Source organism: Microtus oregoni, unplaced genomic scaffold (genome assembly GCF_018167655.1).
Source record: "Microtus oregoni isolate MIOR12 unplaced genomic scaffold, Mior012 000067F_001, whole genome shotgun sequence".
In the NCBI taxonomy this organism is placed as follows: domain Eukaryota; kingdom Metazoa; phylum Chordata; class Mammalia; order Rodentia; family Cricetidae; genus Microtus; species Microtus oregoni.
This window is the reverse complement of record NW_024543954.1, coordinates 1,413,976-1,434,547: the sequence shown is the minus strand read 5'-3', so window position 1 is coordinate 1,434,547 and position 20,572 is coordinate 1,413,976. Positions and strand designations below refer to the sequence as shown.

The 20,572-nt window shown below is 45.6% G+C and overlaps 1 protein-coding gene across 3 annotated transcripts; it reads left to right on the top strand.

Annotated features, from left to right (window-relative positions):
* The first annotated feature begins 757 nt into the window (after positions 1-757).
* Positions 758-19,598, top strand: LOC121440263 (glucose-6-phosphate 1-dehydrogenase). Of its 3 annotated transcripts, none has more exons than XM_041641015.1 (13): positions 758-872; positions 1,471-1,597; positions 13,587-13,624; positions 13,727-13,835; positions 14,493-14,710; positions 16,568-16,726; positions 16,945-17,070; positions 17,332-17,425; positions 17,558-17,744; positions 18,066-18,301; positions 18,401-18,477; positions 18,582-18,674; positions 18,774-19,598. In XM_041641015.1, exons 2-13 carry the CDS (start codon positions 1,478-1,480, stop codon positions 18,862-18,864), a joined length of 1,548 nt encoding a protein of 515 aa, XP_041496949.1. In that variant the 5' UTR covers positions 758-872; positions 1,471-1,477; the 3' UTR covers positions 18,865-19,598. The 3 variants fall into 3 exon arrangements, with proteins under 3 accessions (XP_041496949.1, XP_041496951.1, XP_041496950.1); XM_041641016.1 differs by having other exon boundaries at positions 842-872; positions 1,471-1,510; XM_041641017.1 differs by lacking the exon at positions 16,568-16,726.
* Positions 19,599-20,572: the final 974 nt, after the last annotated feature.

Below are 20,572 nucleotides of genomic sequence, written 5' to 3'. Positions count from 1 at the left end.
CTTCCGGTGTCGTAAGTGTGGGATCCGGAAGTAAAACACAGACTCGAAACCGTGGAGGTTAACTGTAGATGCGAAGCTAAATTAGTGCTGCATCTTGCTCAGAAGAGAAGCCTCAGAGCTCCAGCCTGCGTTGGCCATCCGAACAGCGAAACGCTCCTCACTGATAAACATCACCTCCACGCAAACTCTTTTTTTGAGACATGGTCTCTCTCCTAGCTGTCCAGGCTGGCCTCTGAATTCACAGCGATCTACCTGCCTCTGCTTCCCGAGTGCTTGGGATTAAAGGCGTGCGCCACCACACCCACACTCGCCCCCACTCCCACTCCATTTTCAAGGCGTCGCATCCACACTGAAACATCTTAGTTTAAGTCTGGTCACTGGGCTCTCTATCACTGAGTCCCTACGGTGAAAAAAGCTTAGAAGAAGCTGCGAAACGAAGCCAAACCGATCACAAGGGGGGGCGTGGCTATGCTACTAGCGGAAATGGGGTCATACTGGAGGGCGCAGGGACACGAGGGTCCACCGAAAAAACAGACCATACAGTGTGCCTGGGGTGGCGATGGGGACCCAGAAAAACTGTGCGGAGCTGCACCTATGCCAGCAAGGCATCGCTATCGCGGAGCAGGAGAAGCAAGGACTGCCAACAGGATAAGGCTTGCAAGGGCTGCGTGCGCATTTTACTTCTACTCCTCTCCCCTCCCTCACCGATGAAGTAGTCGGAAGCTCCTCCCCTTCTGCCTCTCCTGAGGCGGGTCAGCTCAGCCAAAGCACCCGCCCTCCTGCGTTAAATGGGCCAGTGAAGGGCAGCCCCCCGGAAACGAGCTGTGCACTCCAGAACTGTGAACCTGTTTGGCAGCATCAACTAAACGCAGGTAAAGGGGTGGTCTGATGGCACACCGGTGGAGGGATGTGCGCCGCGTGTCACTTTGATTCGCTCTATTTGTCATGCTTGGATATGGAAGAAAATCTACGAGGTCTTAACCTATCCCTTTGTACCCCACACTTCCCCGCATTGGGCCCATAAGAACTAGACTTTTAGAAGAGAAGGAACTTTCCGGGATCACCTAGCTTGGCTAGAAGAGAGCTGGAGCTGAACTCCATCATCTGCACAAACAAGCTCAGTTCATTGTGGTGTTTCTGACAGAGTGCGATGGCCCCAGACACAGTGCGATGCCCTGGCCGGATTTTATCTCGCTTCCCAGAGTGGATGCACTAACTGAATTACATTAATGCTTATAGTGATTTCGTAATGTACAGCCCCCCGAGAAGACAACATACGGGGGTATGGCTGAAGCCCAGAGGCGGCAGTTTCTGACTCTGCATGTGCGAGCACACACAGCATTCCCAGTCAGTAGCTTCAGTCAGTAATCAGTCATTAGCCTGGTGAGAGCCCATAGGACCCTTGGATAAGGTTAAGTTGTCAATGCTCTTCTGTTCTCCTGCATTATCAATGAGCCTTTCTTCCACCAGAAACATCATGGCAGAGCAGGTGGCCCTGAGCCGGACCCAGGTGTGTGGGATCCTGAGGGAAGAGTTGTACCAGGGTGATGCTTTCCACCAAGCTGATACACACATATTTATCATCATGGGTGCATCGGTGAGTCTCCCCTTAGGCCCGAAGTCTGAAAAAAAAATTCAAATGTGTACCTCAACTTTCCCAGCTGACTGCTAAGGGGCCACACAGGTTCTACTAGTTTGAACTTTATGGCGTATGTTCCCACCTGTGTGTCTTGATCATCACAGCAGTACCTGCTGTACATCATGTACTTGTGTTGAATTTCTCACTTGCAAGGCGTTTCAGAAATCTATGCTCAGCAATTGAATGTGGACCAGACATCCATGTTATAAAGCATCCATCTAGCTGAACTTCTTCCTCCTGGATGGAAAAAAACTGAGGTGCAATTAGAGAATGCTCTTCAGTATATTTTTTTTCCAAATCTGTAATTTGACAAATGTTACAGTCAATTTCAGTGAAAGGATCTGAGGTCCTGCCTCTGCCTCTTTTCTCTCTACTGAATGAAGCTCCCTAGAGACAAACACCTCCTCTTTGCCACATCTTCCAAAACCTACTTCAGATTTCTGTTAATTCCACCTGGTTTCCAGTTGTCCAACTGGAACAACTACCATTGTGCTCTGTTAGGATAACCTGAAGAACAGAAGCCCAGTCAGAGGGGTGGTATTGATGGTACCCAGTGAGACTGGGACAGGTGGGGGCACCCTCTTATGTGCTATGTGGCGGGAGGGCATGTTCAGTGACCAGAGTTTGATGGCAAAGGTAAACTCAGTTGCTTGCTTTTTAACCCTGGAATCAGCTCACCCTCGTATGACCATCTTCACTATTAACTTATTGTGTAATCTTGAGCAAGAACTTCATCAGAACTGGTGTGTTCTTGAGAAGGTAGCCACTGGCTCAGCACCTTCCATGCTCTGGGCCCCTGAATGCTGGAGGAACTCTATGGTTCTTTGTTTATACATAGCATTACCACCCACTAAGGGCTAGGGCTGTAGCTCAGTGGTAAAGTACTGACCTCTTATGCATGAGGCCCTAAGTTCAATTCCAGTACTACCAAAAAAAGGAAATCAGAACATGCCACCCCCTTTGCCAAACCTGTTCTTTGACAACCTGGTATTTCTGAGAAAAACTGGGAGTGGGAAAACTTAGAAAAGGAATGCAGAAGCAGAGGAAAGGGGCTCTGCTCCTGAAAGGGCAAGGGAGAGACACCCCAAGACACTGTGTCCTGACTCCCTGTAACTCTTAAGACCCAAGAGAGGTACCCGGTCAGAACACACAGTACAGCAGTTCTACCCTCAGTCCTGGCTGCAACCTAGTCCCCTTAAAAGAGCAATGTGTGCATGTATCAACCACAAACCTTAGTATATATGACTCTGTTAGGCCCTTCGATCTAAAGGGCCATCTGGAAGAGAAAGTAACTGAGGATGACTTCCCCTGCCCCACCCATGCTTTCATAAGCTTGCAGCAACAATAACCCAAACAGCAAAGATGGTTTCCAACTGCAGGACCTGAACTCTTAGACACCTCATTGATAGCTTGTTGTGTGACATGGAACAAATGTCTACATTTCTCTGAGCCTTAGTAGTTTTCATCTAACAAACAAGGGCCAGCTTTATCCAAGGCTGATTATGTGAGTTTTAGCCTGAAGTTGAGCAACTTCATTTCACTGCAATCAGTATGGTTCCCCTTTTACTCTCCTCTGCTCTGGGAGTGAGAACTAAGGCTTCCAGAGTAGAAATGGGAAGTGCTAGCTCCAGCAGAAAGAAGGGAGTGGGGAAGAAAGAGAGGTTTGCTGAAGAGCACCATTGTTTCTCTCTGTTCCTCTCAGAGGGCCTGAGACCGACAGACCCTGTGCTGTGACAGCCCCCAGAGTATTTCCTGCCTGATTCTGAATGCACGAGGCAGGCAAGGTGCTAGCTGATCTAGGAGACCTGCAAGTTCTCCATTCATTCAATGTAGCAATCAAGTGTCTCTTGCAATCCACAACAGCCTCAGTCCCTATCCTCCTTGTGGGGACACTGTATTTTAGGAACAAACCAACCAACAGGGTTTTAGGGAGCTGTATGGGGCAGAAGTCACAAATGGGCTCTTATGTACTAAGGCTTCTGCAATACACAGGTCCCAACTTGAGGATAAGAGGGCAATTGTCCTCTAGGTTGGGAATAAGCTCAGTGTGATTTTGAGACTAAAAGGAATCCAGTGACTGGCAGGCCCAACCCTAGGACACTGGGACACACCAGGGCAAGTTGAGCCCAAGTAGCCGTCCTCTGCCCCTTCTTTCTCCCCTTCCTTACCCAATCTTTACCCAAGTACCTAGCTTCCTACCTAGGGGCATTCTTATGCTGCCTCATTGTAGTTACTCCTCTTTTCAAGACCCCACCCAAACAAGGAAGGAAATAGAAATCCTTACCATCCTACTCCAGTAAACCCTGTCCTTATGGATCAGTAGGGGGAAGAAACTGTGGACCTAAAAGGGCATCTCCCCCAGCCAATAGGACCTTGGTGAGACTGGAAAGGAGTTCTTTCCCCTTATGCAGAGAAAAGGAGTAGGCCTCGGGAGTCCATAGGGACAGATGGGCTTACTACAGGGTTCATCTTTATACATCAGTTTCCCCGCCTAGACCGTGTGACAGCCATAGACTGTGGGTAGTCAGGGTCCATCCTGCTGACAGGCCTGTGTGAGGTGTGACCTGGCATTCCAAGCCCATCCCTCTTCTTGAGTCATTTCAGATCTGACTTCTCCCTTGGGCTGGTAATATTCTTGCTGTGTCATGATGACCTTGGCATTCTCTCAAAAGCCTGGTGACTCATGGGGCCCCAGAGTATAGGAAGAAGGCCTTTTGTTAGATTTTTTTTCAACCAAAACCTACCTCACATTTCCCCCTGTTTCATTCCAACGGCTGGAAGCCAGCTGATCCCCTTGGAGATTCAGCCCAGAACTCCACCTTGGGAAGCTGGGGAGGGGGGGGGGGGGGTCCCTCATTCCCAACAACCCTTGCGTGTGATTTGGGTTTATAAAACAAGAGGTCAAACCTCAGCTGATCACAGGTCAGTTGGTACTCAGGTCTCTTTGCCCTTATCTGGCTGGAGATCTTAATCATGCTCTAATTATCCTAAGTCACCACACGTCTAGGTGTCTCCTTCCCCTGCCATGATCCTTGGGCAATGTGAGGGGGTGGCAAAGATGAGAGACTTCCAGCTACCTCTCTAATTGCCCCCACTCCCACACATGGTAAGTTTAGATTTTAGTTCTTCTCATATCCCTTATTTAAGATGAGTTCAGTAAGAATCATGAAGCCAGCAGGACAGGCAAGGTCACCCCCATCCCTGAGAAGAATGGCTGTTCCCCCCACCCCCTGCTGGCCCCACTGTCCTTAGTCCTACCTCACCTCCCTTGAGTGACTTGAAGCCAGGCAGGTTGCCGGTTGCAGAATCCGAGATAAAACAAGGAGAGCAGGTTCTATGTCTGGTTAATCCCAAAAGGAACAAGAACAAACAGCTCTGGGTGTGAGGCAACTGTGACTCAGCAAACCTGTCCCTTACCACCAATACATTGGCTGGAGTCTGTCCCGATTCCTCCCAGTCTGTTGGGATTTGATCATGAGCAAACACTGCCTGCTAGGAGAGGTTTGCAGGCCAGGGTTCTCATTGTTTCTTTCAGTGCCTAGTTTCCAGCAAGTCAGCTCTTTCTGGAGTGTGTGAGGCCAAGACAAAGTCCTCTGAACATGAGCAGTAACCTACATCCCACTGATGGGAGATGCCAGAGGCAGGCATTGAGGGTACCCTAAGGAACCAAGAACCATCCTCAGGGGAGATCCTGGCCCAGAATGAGGCTTGTCTAAGCTGACCTTTGTGGGACCTGTAAGAGCAGCCATCTGGCACAACAGGGTAAAAGCTTTGTCCAGCAAAGTGACTTAGGGGACAGTAAGTAGGACAATCAGGTGGCCAGGCTAGGTATCACATGAGGGAATGACAGATGAGGAGGCTCTAGAGCAATAGGAGCCCAGCTGGCAACAAGTCTTAGACATTTTCCTAAAGAAAGTCATCGTAGAGCATAGGGCTAGAAGGTGGCCATTGGGCTCAGACTCCCAGAAGTTTATAGGAAAGATAGCAGGTATCATATGAACCCACTCCACAGTGCTCAGGACTTTAATCCTGAGAAGTTGGGAGATGTGGGCACTGAGTGGAGGGAATTGCTCCCTCAAGCCAACACAGGTTGCCAAAGTTTGGTAACCACCCCCTGTGGAAGTTTTGGGAACCCAGTAGAACCTGGAAATGACCTGCACACATTTGCTTCCATAGATCTGTCACTCAGCAAACCTCTAAAGACAAACATTTAAGCCACTGGAAATCCCTGAGTGCCCATAACCATTCTTATCCAGAATTGCAATTTCCTATAGAAATTAATTCATCAATGCAGCCCACATAGCTCAATCTCTTGTTTGTTAATACGTTACTGGGGAAATACCTCAGCCTCCCCCACAAGCCTCTGCCCCCATTTTTTAAAACAGGCTCACTGAGTTTCCCTGGCTGGACTTGAACTTGTTATTCTCCTGTCTCAGTTATTCTCCTCCCAAATACTGGGATTACAGGTATATACTACTATATCTGGCTCAGTCATTTTTGAAGTTTGTATCTAAAGTTGTATTACCTCTTTAATGTTTTGATTTTGTGTTATTTATTTTATGTATATGGGTATCTTGCCTGCATATATGTCTGCACAACTTGCATGCCTGGTGCAGTCAGGTCAAAAGAGGGCATGAGATCCCCTGAAACTGGAGTGACAGATGGTTGTGAGCCACCATATGGGTCCTGGAAATCAAACCAGGATCCTCTGAAAGAATAGCCAGTGCTTTTAACTACCAAGCCACCTCTCCAGCCCTACCTCTTCATTTTAAAAAGCTAGTCAACATGGGCTTATGCGGTATACTAGTTCACTTGTGTTGGCAGGAACTTTCCTATTGGTTATTGTACTAAAGGGGTCAGCAATTCACTTCACTTTCTGAAGGTCCCTGGTCCATGGAGCCCCACATCTTTCCAGGTAACAGTGGGCCCAGGTAAGGAGTATTGTTCTGGCTGTATTCTGCGATAGCTTGTTTAAACTTAGACCAACTCCATCTGAAAACTCATACCAAACATCTGGGAAATTAGTGCCAAGATACCTTGTTAGATAGAGTGGTGTTTTGAAATTTTAATTGGATATCCCTGTAATAAAAGTTTCAACAAATTACTTTTGCATAAATATTCAGGTCCTTAACACTCAGAGTTGCTTTTTCTGTAGAGTGAGTTGGGATACAGATGGGACCAGTGCATCACACCTGGTGCCACTTACTCACCTCTCCAAATGTAGTAGCAGTACCCTGTGCAGTATGGGTTTGCACCCATCCCATGTTCCTAATTATAGGGTTTGAGATGAAAGGGCAGATGCCCTACTCTATTCTTCAAGAGCTTGGTAGCCATTTCAGCCCCTCCTTTTTATAACTTGTTTGGCAGGGTGCAAAATGAAAGCATGTTGGGCTGTTTATGATAGGAGATTGAACTGGGTGTGCATATTGACTTAGAGAGGAACATGGGGTCTTAAATAGGTCATCTTTTAATACAATTGGATCATTTTCTCTGTAAACCCACACATGTATTCTATTGAACTTATTTCTAGGTTCTTTATAATATTAACTTCTGTAATGGTATTGTTTTAAATTGCTTATTGTGGCAACTGCTTAATGTTAGTAAATAAAAGAAGTTAACTTGTATCTATTAAAATTTATAGTGTTTTTTTTGTGGGGTGCTGTTTAGTTTGTTAGTTTTGCAGTGCTAGGGATCAAACCCACTACCTCATGCCTGCTAAATACTTTACCACTGAACTCTATTTTTACCCCAAGATGATTGTAATCTTTATTAAAAAATATACATCAAAAAGAACACAGACCTTAAGTGTGCAGCTGGGCAACATTTCACAAACTTGGCACACCCTTGTAAATTTCTCCCACATTAAGAAATAGGCTGGAAAGATAACTCATTGGTTAAGTGTACTTGCTACTTTTGCTCAAACCCAAGTTTGGTTCCTAGCACCCACAACAGGCAGTTAACAACTCCCTATAACTCCCAGTCCAGGGGATCCTGTGCCCTCTTCTGCCTTCTGTAAGTGCCTGTACTAATGTGCACATGCCACCACACATACACAGAGTTAAAAATAAAATAATTATTTAAGTTAAAAAAGAAACAATTATCATCTGAAGTCCTACCACTTAGGAGACTGAAGCAGGAGATTCACTTCAGAGAAGACTAGCCTGAGCAACATAGCAAAGCTCTTGCTTAAAACAATATAAAATATATGGTGGTACTCCTGTAATTCTTGAGAGGTGGGAGCAGGAGGACTAGGAGTTCAAGGCCAGCCTTGGCTACATAATTAGTTTCAGGCTAGCCTAGGATACATGAAACCCATTCTCAACAACAATCAATTTTAAGTAAATAAAGCCAGGTGTACTGGTACTTACCTATAATCACAGCTCTTAGAAGACTGAAACAAAAGGGTTGCTTTGTGTTTAAGGCCAGTCTGGGCCACTTTGCAAGACCCAAATTAAGATTACATAGCCAGATCCTGTTTCAAAACCTTCAGTAAAAATCTGTACCCAAGAAGTCTCCCAAATTCCCCACTTTGTAGTCATTGCTTCCCAGGAGTAATATCAAACCTCCTCTCTACCTTTTGCTCAATTTTTACCCTCTTTTCTGAGTACACATTATAATGCATAAATGGTAGCTGTGCTGGTAATGGCCTAATCTAGAACATTTCTGTCTCCCCACACAATTCTTGGGTACCCTTGCTAGCTAGTTTTTTTTTGTCTAGATTCTGTGGTCTAGCATAAAGTATTTGAGATTTGCCAACACTGGAATGGTAGCTCATTCCTGAGTAGCTGAATACAGATATACAGTTTTTCTATCTGTGTGCTGGTTGATTTGAGCATCTCTGGACTCCATTGTTGTTGTTGTTGTTGTTGTTGTTGTTGTTGTTTGAGATAGGGTTTCTCTGTGTAACACTGGCTATACTGGAACTCAATCTGTAGACCGGGCTGGCCTCAAACTCACAGAAATTCACCTGCCTCTGTCTCACGAGTACTGGGATTAAAGGTGTGTGCCACCACCACCTGGGTCCAGGCTATTTTAAATTAAAGTTGCCATGACCATTCTTGCACAGATCTTTGGGTGGCTGGCTGCCTGCTTTTTTCTCTAGGGTAACATTTAGTAGAGTAATGGTGGGTCATAAGATAGGTGTAGGTCATAAGATAGGCTGCCAGAATGTTTTAGATTGAACTATTGCACATTTCTACCCACAGTCTGTGAGTTCCATACCAACAGTTTGATTTTGCAGGGGAGGGAGTTCTGTTTGACACGGGGGTCCCATGTAGCTCAGGTTTGCCTGGAACTATGTTGCCCAGGCTAGCCTTTTACTCATGAAGTTCCTCCTGGCTCTTGTAAGTATGTACCAACGTATCCAACTATTATCAACTACAACCATTCTAATGAGTATGAAGTGGTGTCTTATTCAATTTGTATTTTCTGTCACCTGATGATCTTGAACACTTTCCATGTATTATTTAATGGCCATTCATTTTCTTTCTGGTGAAATATCTGGCCAAACCCTTTACCCATTTTAGCTAGATTGTTTTATAGTGTGTCATAGGAGCTATTTAGATATTCTGAATACAGATAAGTTTATTAACTACTATCTCTAAGGCTGCATCTTATCTTTTTGGTGGTAGGAATTATACTCAGGGCCCTGCACATGCTAAACACATGCCCTACCACTGAGGCTGTAATGCCAGGCTTGCCTACCTATTTCTCTTTCTTCCTTCTTTTCTTTGTTTTATAATACTGGAGACTGAACCTAGAGTTTCACACATGCCTTTCATATTTTCATCACTCTCCTCTCATCTCTCCCTTCTCTCTGTGCAAACCTTGAATGCAAGTATCTAAGGATAACTCTGAAGTCCTTATCTTCCTCCTACCTCCACTTCTAGAGTACTATGATTACAGGCTGCAGTACAGTGCTGGCTTATGATTATTACTTTATATCCTAAGAAATAACTACCTACTCCTATCACTTTTTTTAATCTAGCAACTTGGCCAAACCCTCATTAGCTCTAATAATTACACTGTAGGTTGATTTAAGGTATTTTTAAATAAATAGCTATCATTAATAATGACAGGTTTTTGTCTTTTTACCAAACCTTATGCCATTTTCATTTTCTTGTCTTATGATACTAGCAAGGGCTTCTAATTAGAGACTAACTAAGGAAGCAATATCAGGCATTTAGACTCTCCTTTTAGACACCCAGATAATCATATTTACAGAAAGATTTAACTGAGGAAGGGAGACCTACCATGAATGTTCATGGTGCACCCTATTGGTTGGTATCCCTGACTGAACAAAAGGAAAACAAGGGAAAGTGAGCTGAGTATCCAGATTCATCTCTTTGCTTCTTGACTATTGACACAAAGTACTTCACACCCCTATCACCATGTCTTCCCTGACATGACGGACTGGACCCTCAAACTGTGAGCCTGAATGAACTCTTCATCCCTCTAGTTACTTTCTGTCAGGTATTTTGTCACAGCAACAAGAAAAGTAACCAATGCCCCATCGTGTATGGTGTTCTTAGGGTGTTTGATAGATGTCCAAAATCAGATTAAAGCGATCCCCTTCCCTCTTTGATAAAAATATTTTTAAATAGAATTTTTTCTAGACCCCTTTATCTGCATTTGTTGAACTTAACAGAGTTGCTATAGTTAAATCATTACACAGAAATAGGTGAAGATTTCTCCAAAGGCCTAATTGTGCAGACCTCAAATCCCAGCTACTCAGAACTCTGGGACAGCATTCAAATCCAACATGGACTACAGAGTAACTTCCAGGCCAACCTGAGTAAGTTATTGGGACCTTGTCTCAAGAAATATTTTAGGCAGGCATGGTGGTACATGCCTTTACTCCCTGGAGGTAGAGGCAAGTAAATTTCTGTGAAATTGAGGCCAGCCTGTTCTACATAGCAAGGTCAACCAGGGCTAAGCAGTAGAAGCCTATCTCAAAAAAAATAAAGATCTGGGACTATCCTAGTTAGAGTTACTATTGCTGTGATAAACCACCATGAACAAAAGAAAACTGGGAAGGAATGGGTTTATTTACACGTCCATGTCACTGTCCATCACTGAAGGAAGTCAGGACAGGAACTCAAACAGGATAGAAACCTGGAGGCAGGAACTGATGCAGAGGCTATGGAGGGGTGCTGCTTACAGGCTTGCTCCTCATGGCTTGCTCCGCCTAATCTCTTATAGGATCCAGAACCACTAGCCCAGAGGTGGCCTACCCACAATGGGCCGGGCCCTTTAAATCAATCACAAAGAAAATGTCCCACGGGCTTACCTATAGACTGATCTTATGGAAGCATGTTCTCAATTAAGGCTCCCTGCTCCCTCTTTTCTAATGACTCTAGCTTGTGTCAAGTTGACATAAAAACTAGCCAAGATAGAGATTATAGCTCAGTAGTTGAGTACTTGTCTAGCATGATTGAGTCCCTGAGTTTAATCACCAGCACTACAAACACACACATGAACACACAATGACTTTTTGCAATTTTTCATTTAATTTCTCTCGGGGGGGGGGGCTTTTTGTTTGCTTTGGTTTGGGGGTGAGGTTGTTTGTTTGTTTGTTTGTGTGAAACAGTTTCTCTGTATAATAGCTCTGGCTATCCTGGAACTCACTCTGTAGATCAGGCTGGCCTCAAACTCAAATATCTGCTTGGCTAGCTGGCATTAAGCTTCAAGAATCTGCTGTCCCCACCCCTCAGCTCTAGGGTCACAGATGTGCACTTCCCTGCCCAGCTTTTCACATAGGTTCTGGGGATCCAGACTTACTTGGGTCCTGGTCTACATAGTAAGTTCCAGGACAACCAGGGCTATGTAGAGAGACCTTGTCTCCAAAAAAAAAAAAAAATCAATAAGTAGAAAGGCTTTTGCATCTGCCTTTGTCATCAAGTTGTAGAACTAAGGTTGTCAACTTAGCTTTAGGAATACTCCCCTTTTCTTTTGTCCTCAGGGGAAATTTGCTTCAGACTCAAATTCTCTCTTCCTTGATTTTGATAGAAGCCACTGGCAATGCTATCCAGGTCAGGGGTTGTCTTTGTAGTCATTGCCTTTGCTCCATTATATGGTAGGTTGAACTTTTTCCAGACATTTCTCCCTCTTGCTGAGCATGGTGGCACATGTTTGTAATCCCAGTACAAAGAAGGCTAAAACAAAAGGACTGTCTGGAGTTTGAGGCTAGCCAGTACTACATACTAAATTTAAGACCAATAGGACAGGGCAAGTGACACCTATCTTTAATCCCAGCACTGGAAGATTTCTGAATCCAAGGCCAGCCTGGTCTACAAAATTCGCCCCAGGACAGCCAGGACTACACAAAGAAATCCTGATTTGGGGGAAGAACAACCTGGGTTACATGGCAAAACCCTGTCTCAAAAAATAATAATAAAGCTGGGCAGTGGTGACACACATCTTAATCCCAGCACTTAGGGGACAGAGGCAGGTGGATCCCTGTGAGTTTAAGGTCAGCCTGGTCTACACAGTGAGTTCCAGGACAGACTAGGTTGTTACACAGAGAAACCCTGCCTTGAAAAAAAAACAAAATTAATAATAATAATAACAATAACAATAATTCTCTATCATTCTAAATTGTAAGGTTTTGGTTGGTTTTGTTGTCGTGGTTTGGTTTGGATTTTTGTTCGTTGTGTTGTTTTGGTTTTTGTTTTTTGAGACAGGGATAGGGTCTTACGGTATATACCTCAGGCTAGCTTTGAAGGCCTGATCCTCCTGCTCCAACTACTCAAGTACCAGGATTACAGACCTATGCCACCAAGCCCAGTTTTTCTTTTTTGTTTGTTTGTTTTGTGTTTGTTGTTGTTTGATTTGGTGCTTAGGGAAGTTGGTTTTACTTTGGTTTGGTTTTTTAATAGTTCTTAATTTATTCTTTGAGAATTTCATACATGTATATAAAATATTTAAAGTATATCCACCCTCCATTCTCCCTCTAACTCCTTCTGGACCCCCTTCCCCCTCACCCTCCCAACTTTTCTTTTTTCATAACCCACTAAATGCAATTAGTGCTCCATCATCCACTCTTTAAGCAATCAGAAGCCACACCCATGAAGAAAAATTAAACTCCCCAGCAACCATCAGCTGCCAGTAGATCCTAACCTAGGGGTAGGAGCTTATGAACCCTCCCCGCCACACACACACTCACACACTCCCTATTGGCATGTGACTGGCTTGATCTTGTACAAATATTGTACAAGCAACCACAGCTGCTGTGACTTCTTCATGTGTGCCACAGCCATGTCATATTCCCAGCTCTCCTCCCCATCCTCTAGCACTCTTTTATTAGTTTTCTATTCTATTTCAGTTTGTTTCTTTGTTTTTTAGTTCAGAGATAGAAATGAGAATCTGCACCTTCTTCAAAATCATTGAGCTTCATCCCTGGTCCAATTTTTTTATTGTATTTTTTTCATTTCTTCCTCATAAATGTTTTATTGTCTTAAAATTCTGATTTGGAGGAGAACTTTTGGAACAATTTCTCCCTATATGTTGGAAAGTTGTATGCCATCAAATCTGGCCTTTATATTGAGAAAACCTCACTGCATCATCAAGCCCGGCTTGCTGTCATTTTTCTAACTTCATTAATTGAATGCCCATCTAATTACTTTGTAGCCTCTTTTATGCTAATGTGACATCTGTCATATCTCACAGGTTTTATTTTTGTTGGATGTGCTGCCTTTATCATCCTTAAGTTCTAATGAACTCAATGTCTGGGTTTTCATTTTGAACCCGGCAGACTCATCTATCTATTCACCTGTATTGCTACAAGGCTGGGGCAGGCTTGACTCTCTGAGTTCCCCTGATGATATATGGGGGCATAGTAGATCTATTTGTAGCTGAGTGGTAACCCTAAATGAGGACCCAGATCACCAGTGGTAGGGAATGACCAAGGTCATGTCAGCTCTTTCTGACCACGTTTCCTCTGCTGCAGGGTGACCTGGCCAAGAAGAAGATCTATCCCACCATCTGGTAGGTATATATCTACACTACGCCCTAAAAACACCTCTACTAGGGACAGGCTTTGGCCTTCCCTACCCAGCCTGAAAACAGTCTTATTGTACGTACCCTCAGGTGGCTGTTCCGGGATGGCCTTCTACCCGAAGACACCTTCATTGTGGGCTATGCCCGCTCCCGTCTCACAGTGGATGACATCCGCAAGCAGAGTGAGCCCTTCTTTAAAGTGAGTGACATTGGAGTATACCAGAGCCTAACCCACAGCAAGACTAGCTCAAGGCAGCCCATGAGGAGACATGTCCCATTCCCATCATAAGCAAAACTTCCTTTCCCACTTCTCACTTGACTGACTGAGAAACAGGGCCACCCAGAACACTCAAGATCTGTTTCCCAGCTCCACTATGACCCAGCCTCTCTGGTTCTATCCTGCTGTCCTCTGGTGCCACATTGGGTCAGGCCAGCAGCTGGTAAATGAGCCATGTTGGCATTTTCTCAGCACCTATGGTTTGCTGTTGATAATTTTGAAGAGACATCCTTCCAACATTCTTTTCTCTCAGGTCATAGTTTCCTGAAATCAGATTTCAGTTCTAGGCATGAGGAAGGACCCTGAGGATATGTAAACTATACCAGTGATTTGCACCACCAGCATACAGTAGTAGTCCTGCTGTATGCCTCAACTTCTTCCCCATGGGTATACAAAGTTAGCAAGATGGATGAAGGAAACTCTTGTACTTGTGGAGTCAGGACAGTTGACTCAAGGGAAACCCAACTTAGCTGTGGAGTAAGACATTGTAGAAGAATGAGATGCTTCACTCCTTTAGGGCAGAACAAGTGTAGACTCTGAGAGAAGCAGAGCTGACATTTGTCTGTCTATCTCTCCCAGGCCACCCCAGAGGAAAAACCCAAGCTGGAGGAGTTCTTTTCCCGTAACTCCTATGTGGCTGGCCAGTATGATGATCCAGCCTCCTACAAGCACCTCAATAGCCATATGAATGCCCTACCCCAGGGGATGCAGGCCAACCGCCTATTCTACCTGGCCTTGCCCCCCACAGTCTATGAAGCTGTCACCAAGAACATTCAAGAGACCTGCATGAGTCAGACGTAAGGCCTATCTTTCTCTCCTTGTTTCTGTCTGTTTGCTTTTGCTTCTGCTACTCAGGTCAAGCCAGTCTAAGCAAGCTGAAAAGCTGAATGCCTCCTGTTTGTTGTCTAGATGGATTAGCATTCCAAAAAAAGGAACAAGCTATAAGTACTGGATTTTTCTAACAGCCTTTTATTACCACATATACTTCACTGGGCAGCTTCTAGCAACAGTTCCCACCATGACCACTAGATGACAGTGTTGCTCCACAGAACAGCTACTATGCGGTATTTCTCCCCACCACTTGTGTGCATGTGTGCGTGCGTGCGTGCGTGCCTGCGTGTGTGTGTGTGTGTGTGTGTGTGTGTGTGTGTGTGTGTGTGTTTCAGAATCCCCAGCAGACTACTGCAGACTAAATACCATCTTTCTCTTGCTCCTGATTTTGAATTTAGAAAACTTTAGTACTCTGTTATGAGCTGCAAAGAAAAGAACCTGTTCTTTTAAAATCAATGAAAATCTGGGCAAGGTGACTCACACATTATAATCCCAGCACTGTGGAGACTTAGGCAAGAGGAGTACTTGTAGTTCAAGACTAATCTGAAATTCAGAGTGAAACTGTCTCAAAGAACAACACAAAAATTTAAGGAAGGTATACTACTGGTACACACTTGTAATCCCAGTATTCAGGATACAGGAGGATCACTATGTAGTCAAGGCTAGCATGAACTACATAGTGAACTTAAAGTTAGCCTAGTCTTTATAGTAAGAGCCTGTCTCAAAAAGAAAAAAAAAGTTACTTTAAAAACCAAATAAAACCAATAGAAGTCAGTTGCACTGAGCCATGACTATAGTCCCAGGCACTCAAGGGATGATGCAGGACTACCCAAGAGTTTCAAGCCAACCTGAGTAACATTGCATGACTTCATCTCAAGAATATAAAACCAGTGTCTAGAAAGAGACTCAGTGGTTAAGAGCACTGATTGCTCTTTCAGAGATCTTGAGTTCAATTCCCAGCAGCCACGTGGTGGCTCACATCTGTTATATAAGATCTGATGCCCTCTTCTGGCGTGCAGATGTACATGAAGACAGAGTACTTGTATACAGTAAATAAATAAGTAAATAAATAAATAAGACCGGGGGCTGAAGAGATGGCTCGGCGGTTAAGAGCATTGCCTGCTCTTCCAAAGGTCCTGAGTTCAATTCCCAGCAACCACATGGTGGCTCACAACCATCTGTAATGAGGTCTGGTTCCCTCTTCTGGCCTGTAGGCATACACACAGACAGAACATTGTATACATAATAAATAAATATTTAATAAATAAATAAATAAATAAGACCAATGAGGGCAGCCAGACATAATGGCACATGCCTGTGATCCCAGCTCTTAGGAAATGGAGGCAGGAGAATCAGGAGTCTAAGGTCATCCTTGACTTCATAGCAAGTTCTAGGCTAGCCTTAGATACATGAGATCCTATCCCAAACTAATTAAAGTAAAACTAGTAAGGAAGCTGTGTCCTTGATGTCCTATCTACCTACTTTTCTGTTGGCTGCTGGGCTACTTCTGACCCCCTGAGGATCTAACAAAGGGAAAGAGTGGAAACAAAGCCACCCAAAAATGTGCCAGTCATGCTCCACTAGCACCAAGGTGGGCAAAACCCAGAAACTGATCCAGTCCTCATCATGTTGGCAGGAGGGCTTCTAAGACACTGTCAGTGCAGGGTAAGAATCAGTAGCAGTCAGCAGAGCTTCCCTGGGTCACCTGAGAATACAATGTGGATGAAAGCCCTACTCCCTGGGGTAAGGGTCAGAGTGACATGGCCCTGGGCTTATTCCTGGAGAAAGGTTTGGGAAATAACATGACTGGGGGCTCCCGGCAGAGGCTGGAACCGCATCATAGTGGAGAAGCCCTTCGGGAGAGACCTGCAGAGCTCCAACCAGCTGTCGAACCACATCTCCTCTCTGTTCCGTGAGGACCAGATCTACCGCATTGACCACTACCTGGGCAAGGAGATGGTCCAGAACCTCATGGTGCTGAGGTGCAAAGGGGACAGGGTGGAAAAGGACCAGGGCAAGGGTGGCAATGTGAGGAACCCCTCCTGCCCCGCTGCCCCAAAAACAGATTCTTCAAAGATGCCGGCCGGGGTACTAGACTCTAGCTTGGCTCAGATGCAACTACTATACTGTAGAATCCCAAGGGTAGATGAGCTCTTCCATAATGTCTCCCATGCTAGCCTCTCTCCTGTACCTCCTACAGATTTGCCAACAGGATCTTTGGTCCTATCTGGAACCGAGACAACATTGCCTGTGTGATACTCACATTTAAAGAGCCCTTTGGTACTGAGGGTCGTGGAGGCTACTTTGATGAATTTGGGATCATCAGGTAAGAACCCACATCCCACCCTAACTCAGTTAAACCTCATACCCTAAGGGCTAGTATTCAACCCATTCAGCTAAACCTCAAGGTCAGTGTCTACTTCCTTGCCTTAGACCTGTAAGACACTACAGATAAAGAAGCAAGGTTTTCCATCTTGTCACTAGAAAGCCTTGTTTAGTAACCCTAGTGCCCCTAGAACTTGGTCATCCGTTTGTTCCCATGCTGGAAGTGGCACTTGACCAGAGTATCTGCTTCTTCTGATACTAGGGATGTTATGCAGAACCACCTCCTGCAGATGTTGTGTCTGGTGGCCATGGAAAAGCCTGCCTCCACAGATTCAGATGATGTCCGTGATGAGAAGGTAGGTAGAGAGGCATGTCCACCAGGTCCCCAGCAGTTATATCCCATGGCAGGCAACTCTATGACAAGGCACTGGGCTCATGTCCATTTCCCTACAACTGAGGGGCCCATTCTGCATTGGTTTGTCTCCCAGGTCAAAGTGTTGAAATGTATCTCAGAGGTGGAGACCAACAATGTTGTACTTGGCCAGTATGTGGGAAACCCCAATGGAGAAGGAGAAGCGACCAATGGGTACTTAGATGATCCCACAGTGCCCCGTGGGTCCACCACTGCCACCTTTGCAGCAGCTGTCCTCTATGTGGAGAACGAGCGGTGGGATGGTAGGTGACACCTCTAGGACCCAGAAAAGTGGGGCTTGATGTACCCTCAAAGATACACTTACTAGCATGGTCAGATACATGGTGCTAAGTGGTAAGGGATGCTGGAGAGGAGGGCTGGCACAAGTGGAACACCACCCTAGCCATACTTATCCCTCATATACACATTCACACATGTGCACAGGCACAGTGATCTGCCCCTCTTCCTCTCCCCCTCTCTCCCCCTCTCTTCCTCTCTCCCTCCCCTCTCTCTCACACACACATACACACACACAGCACAAGACTGTAGGAAAGCCAGTCCCTGAGGACAGCCCTGCCCTGTAGGGGTACCGTTCATCCTGCGCTGTGGCAAAGCTCTGAATGAGCGTAAGGCTGAGGTGAGACTGCAGTTCCGCGATGTGGCAGGCGACATCTTCCACCAGCAGTGCAAGCGTAACGAGCTGGTGATCCGTGTGCAGCCCAATGAGGCTGTATACACCAAGATGATGACCAAGAAGCCTGGCATGTTCTTCAACCCTGAGGAATCAGAGCTGGACTTGACCTATGGCAACAGATACAAGGTTCCCACAGGGAGGACCATCTGGGCAAGGCCCTAAGGGAGGCCATGGGTGGCCAAATACAGTGGCATCAGCAACATTCCCCCTTCCCCAACCCTGCAGAATGTGAAGCTCCCTGATGCCTATGAACGCCTCATCCTGGATGTCTTCTGTGGGAGTCAGATGCACTTTGTCCGCAGGTGAGGAAACCCCTCCCCAAAGTCTAATACACTCAGGCAAGAGAGGTGGCCTTCTCCCTCCCTCCCTATGTGTCTCTGCTCCATCATACACTGTATCCCTTCAGTGATGAACTCAGGGAAGCCTGGCGTATCTTCACACCACTGCTGCACAAGATTGATCGAGAGAAGCCCCAGCCCATTCCCTATGTTTATGGCAGGTAAGGGAAGGATGGGAGCTAAGGGAGCCAAGCCAAATGAAGCAGGACAGTGGGAATTAGCAAGGAAAAGGGTCACTCATGTTTCCCTTTGCCTCCCAGCCGTGGCCCCACAGAGGCAGATGAGCTGATGAAGAGAGTGGGCTTCCAGTATGAGGGCACCTACAAGTGGGTGAACCCTCACAAGCTCTGAGCCTTGAGAACGTACACCATCGGCACTCTGCCCCTTTTGACCACCCCTCTGTGTCTGTCCTTCCTATCACCTAGCCCTATATTGGAAGGACTTTGGGACCATAGACCTTAGCCAAACATTCCAGTCCCTGGGCTCAGGCCACCACTCTCTATCCTATGCTGCTGCCGCCCCTGCCACCGCCATCACTGCTGCTGCTGCCAGTGCCACCACCACCGAGCCCAGCTACATTCCTCAACTACCAAGTGTTCAAAGCTCACTGTAACGCTTTCAGAGCCACCATTGGCCCTATCTGAGCCACCCGTCTCTCCACAAGACCTGAATCACCTCCTCCCCTTACTCCAGCCCCTGCAAAAGGAAGAATAGTCTATCAGTCTGTCCCTAGACTCTTCAAGATAGGAGTTAGAAACAATGGGGGAAGAGCCTTGAGCCTCAGAGGGATAATGACCATACCACACTCCCTAGTGTCTATGGGCAAACTCCTCAAAACTCGAAGGAAGTGGTCAAGAATACCTGTGTGAGAGGATCTGCCCATGGTCACTTAACATTCCTCCTTACCAGCTGGAAGAGACCTCATACTGCCTAGCAATATTTCGGGGCCCTAGATATCCCCTAACCAACTCCATACCCCATGGTCGTCCTCATCCCACCCATGGACAGCCTTCTCACCAAAGGAAGGCAGAAGTAGCAGCGAGGATTTCCCTACCCCAACCTTGCCATTAAATCTTCAAACAGTTTTACCTGTCCCCTTTGTCATTTCTGCTCCACCATCCAGGACCATTAGTGTTCTATAAAGGAACAGAATCAATTAAAATATATGTATTTGAGTTGCTCACAAGTTGCAGTTCAAGTAGTCCAACAATGCTATTTTCTGATAGAAAGGCCAAGGATCCCATAGCTGTTCAGACTGTGAGACTGGATATCTCAACAGCCCCAATCTCATGCTGGAGTCCCAGTTTTCAGTCTAGGTTGGAATCCTAAAGAAGTGGGTTCTAACACCAGCAAAGAAATAAATGGCTTGTAAATAAGAAAGATTAACTTGCCAGCAAGAGTGAGAGCAGGCAGGCAAAAAGCAAGTTTCCTTTGTCCATGTCCTTCTATGTGGGGTGCCACCAGGAGATATGACCAGATTTAGGGTGGGTTTTCTGACCACAAATGATCTGGATTTTGAGTGGGTCTTCCACCTCAAATAATCTAACCAAGAAAAATCTCTCAGTAATATACCCAGCTCCTTGGATTTAGTTAATAACAGATGTAGTCGAGTTGATGACCAAGATTAGGCCATCACACCATGTTACCCTCTGAATTTCTACCCCACCTGCTCCATGCTTCCCCTCCTTTCCTGCCTCTCATCATCGTTACTTCTGAGGTGTCCCACAGTAGTTCAGGCAGGAGCCTGGGTCTGACCTTCAGTCTTTCTAACTTCTCCCTTATATCTGTTTCCTTCTATCACTTGGTACCGCTCCATGGATGTTTCTCATTGAGACTAGCCTGAAGTACAAGGGCAAATCACCCTTGTTTTTACCTTCTACATAAATATCTCTCCCACTTTATCATTCATGTATATTAGCAAAGTAGCTAGCTTTACCCACACCCTGTCCCTGCCACACCCAATATTTAGGAAAGAGAGTTGATGAATTTATAAGTTTTATGAGTGACATTAAAAGAAAGGAAAAGGGAATAGAAGTGTTACTTTACCAGGCTTCTAGCC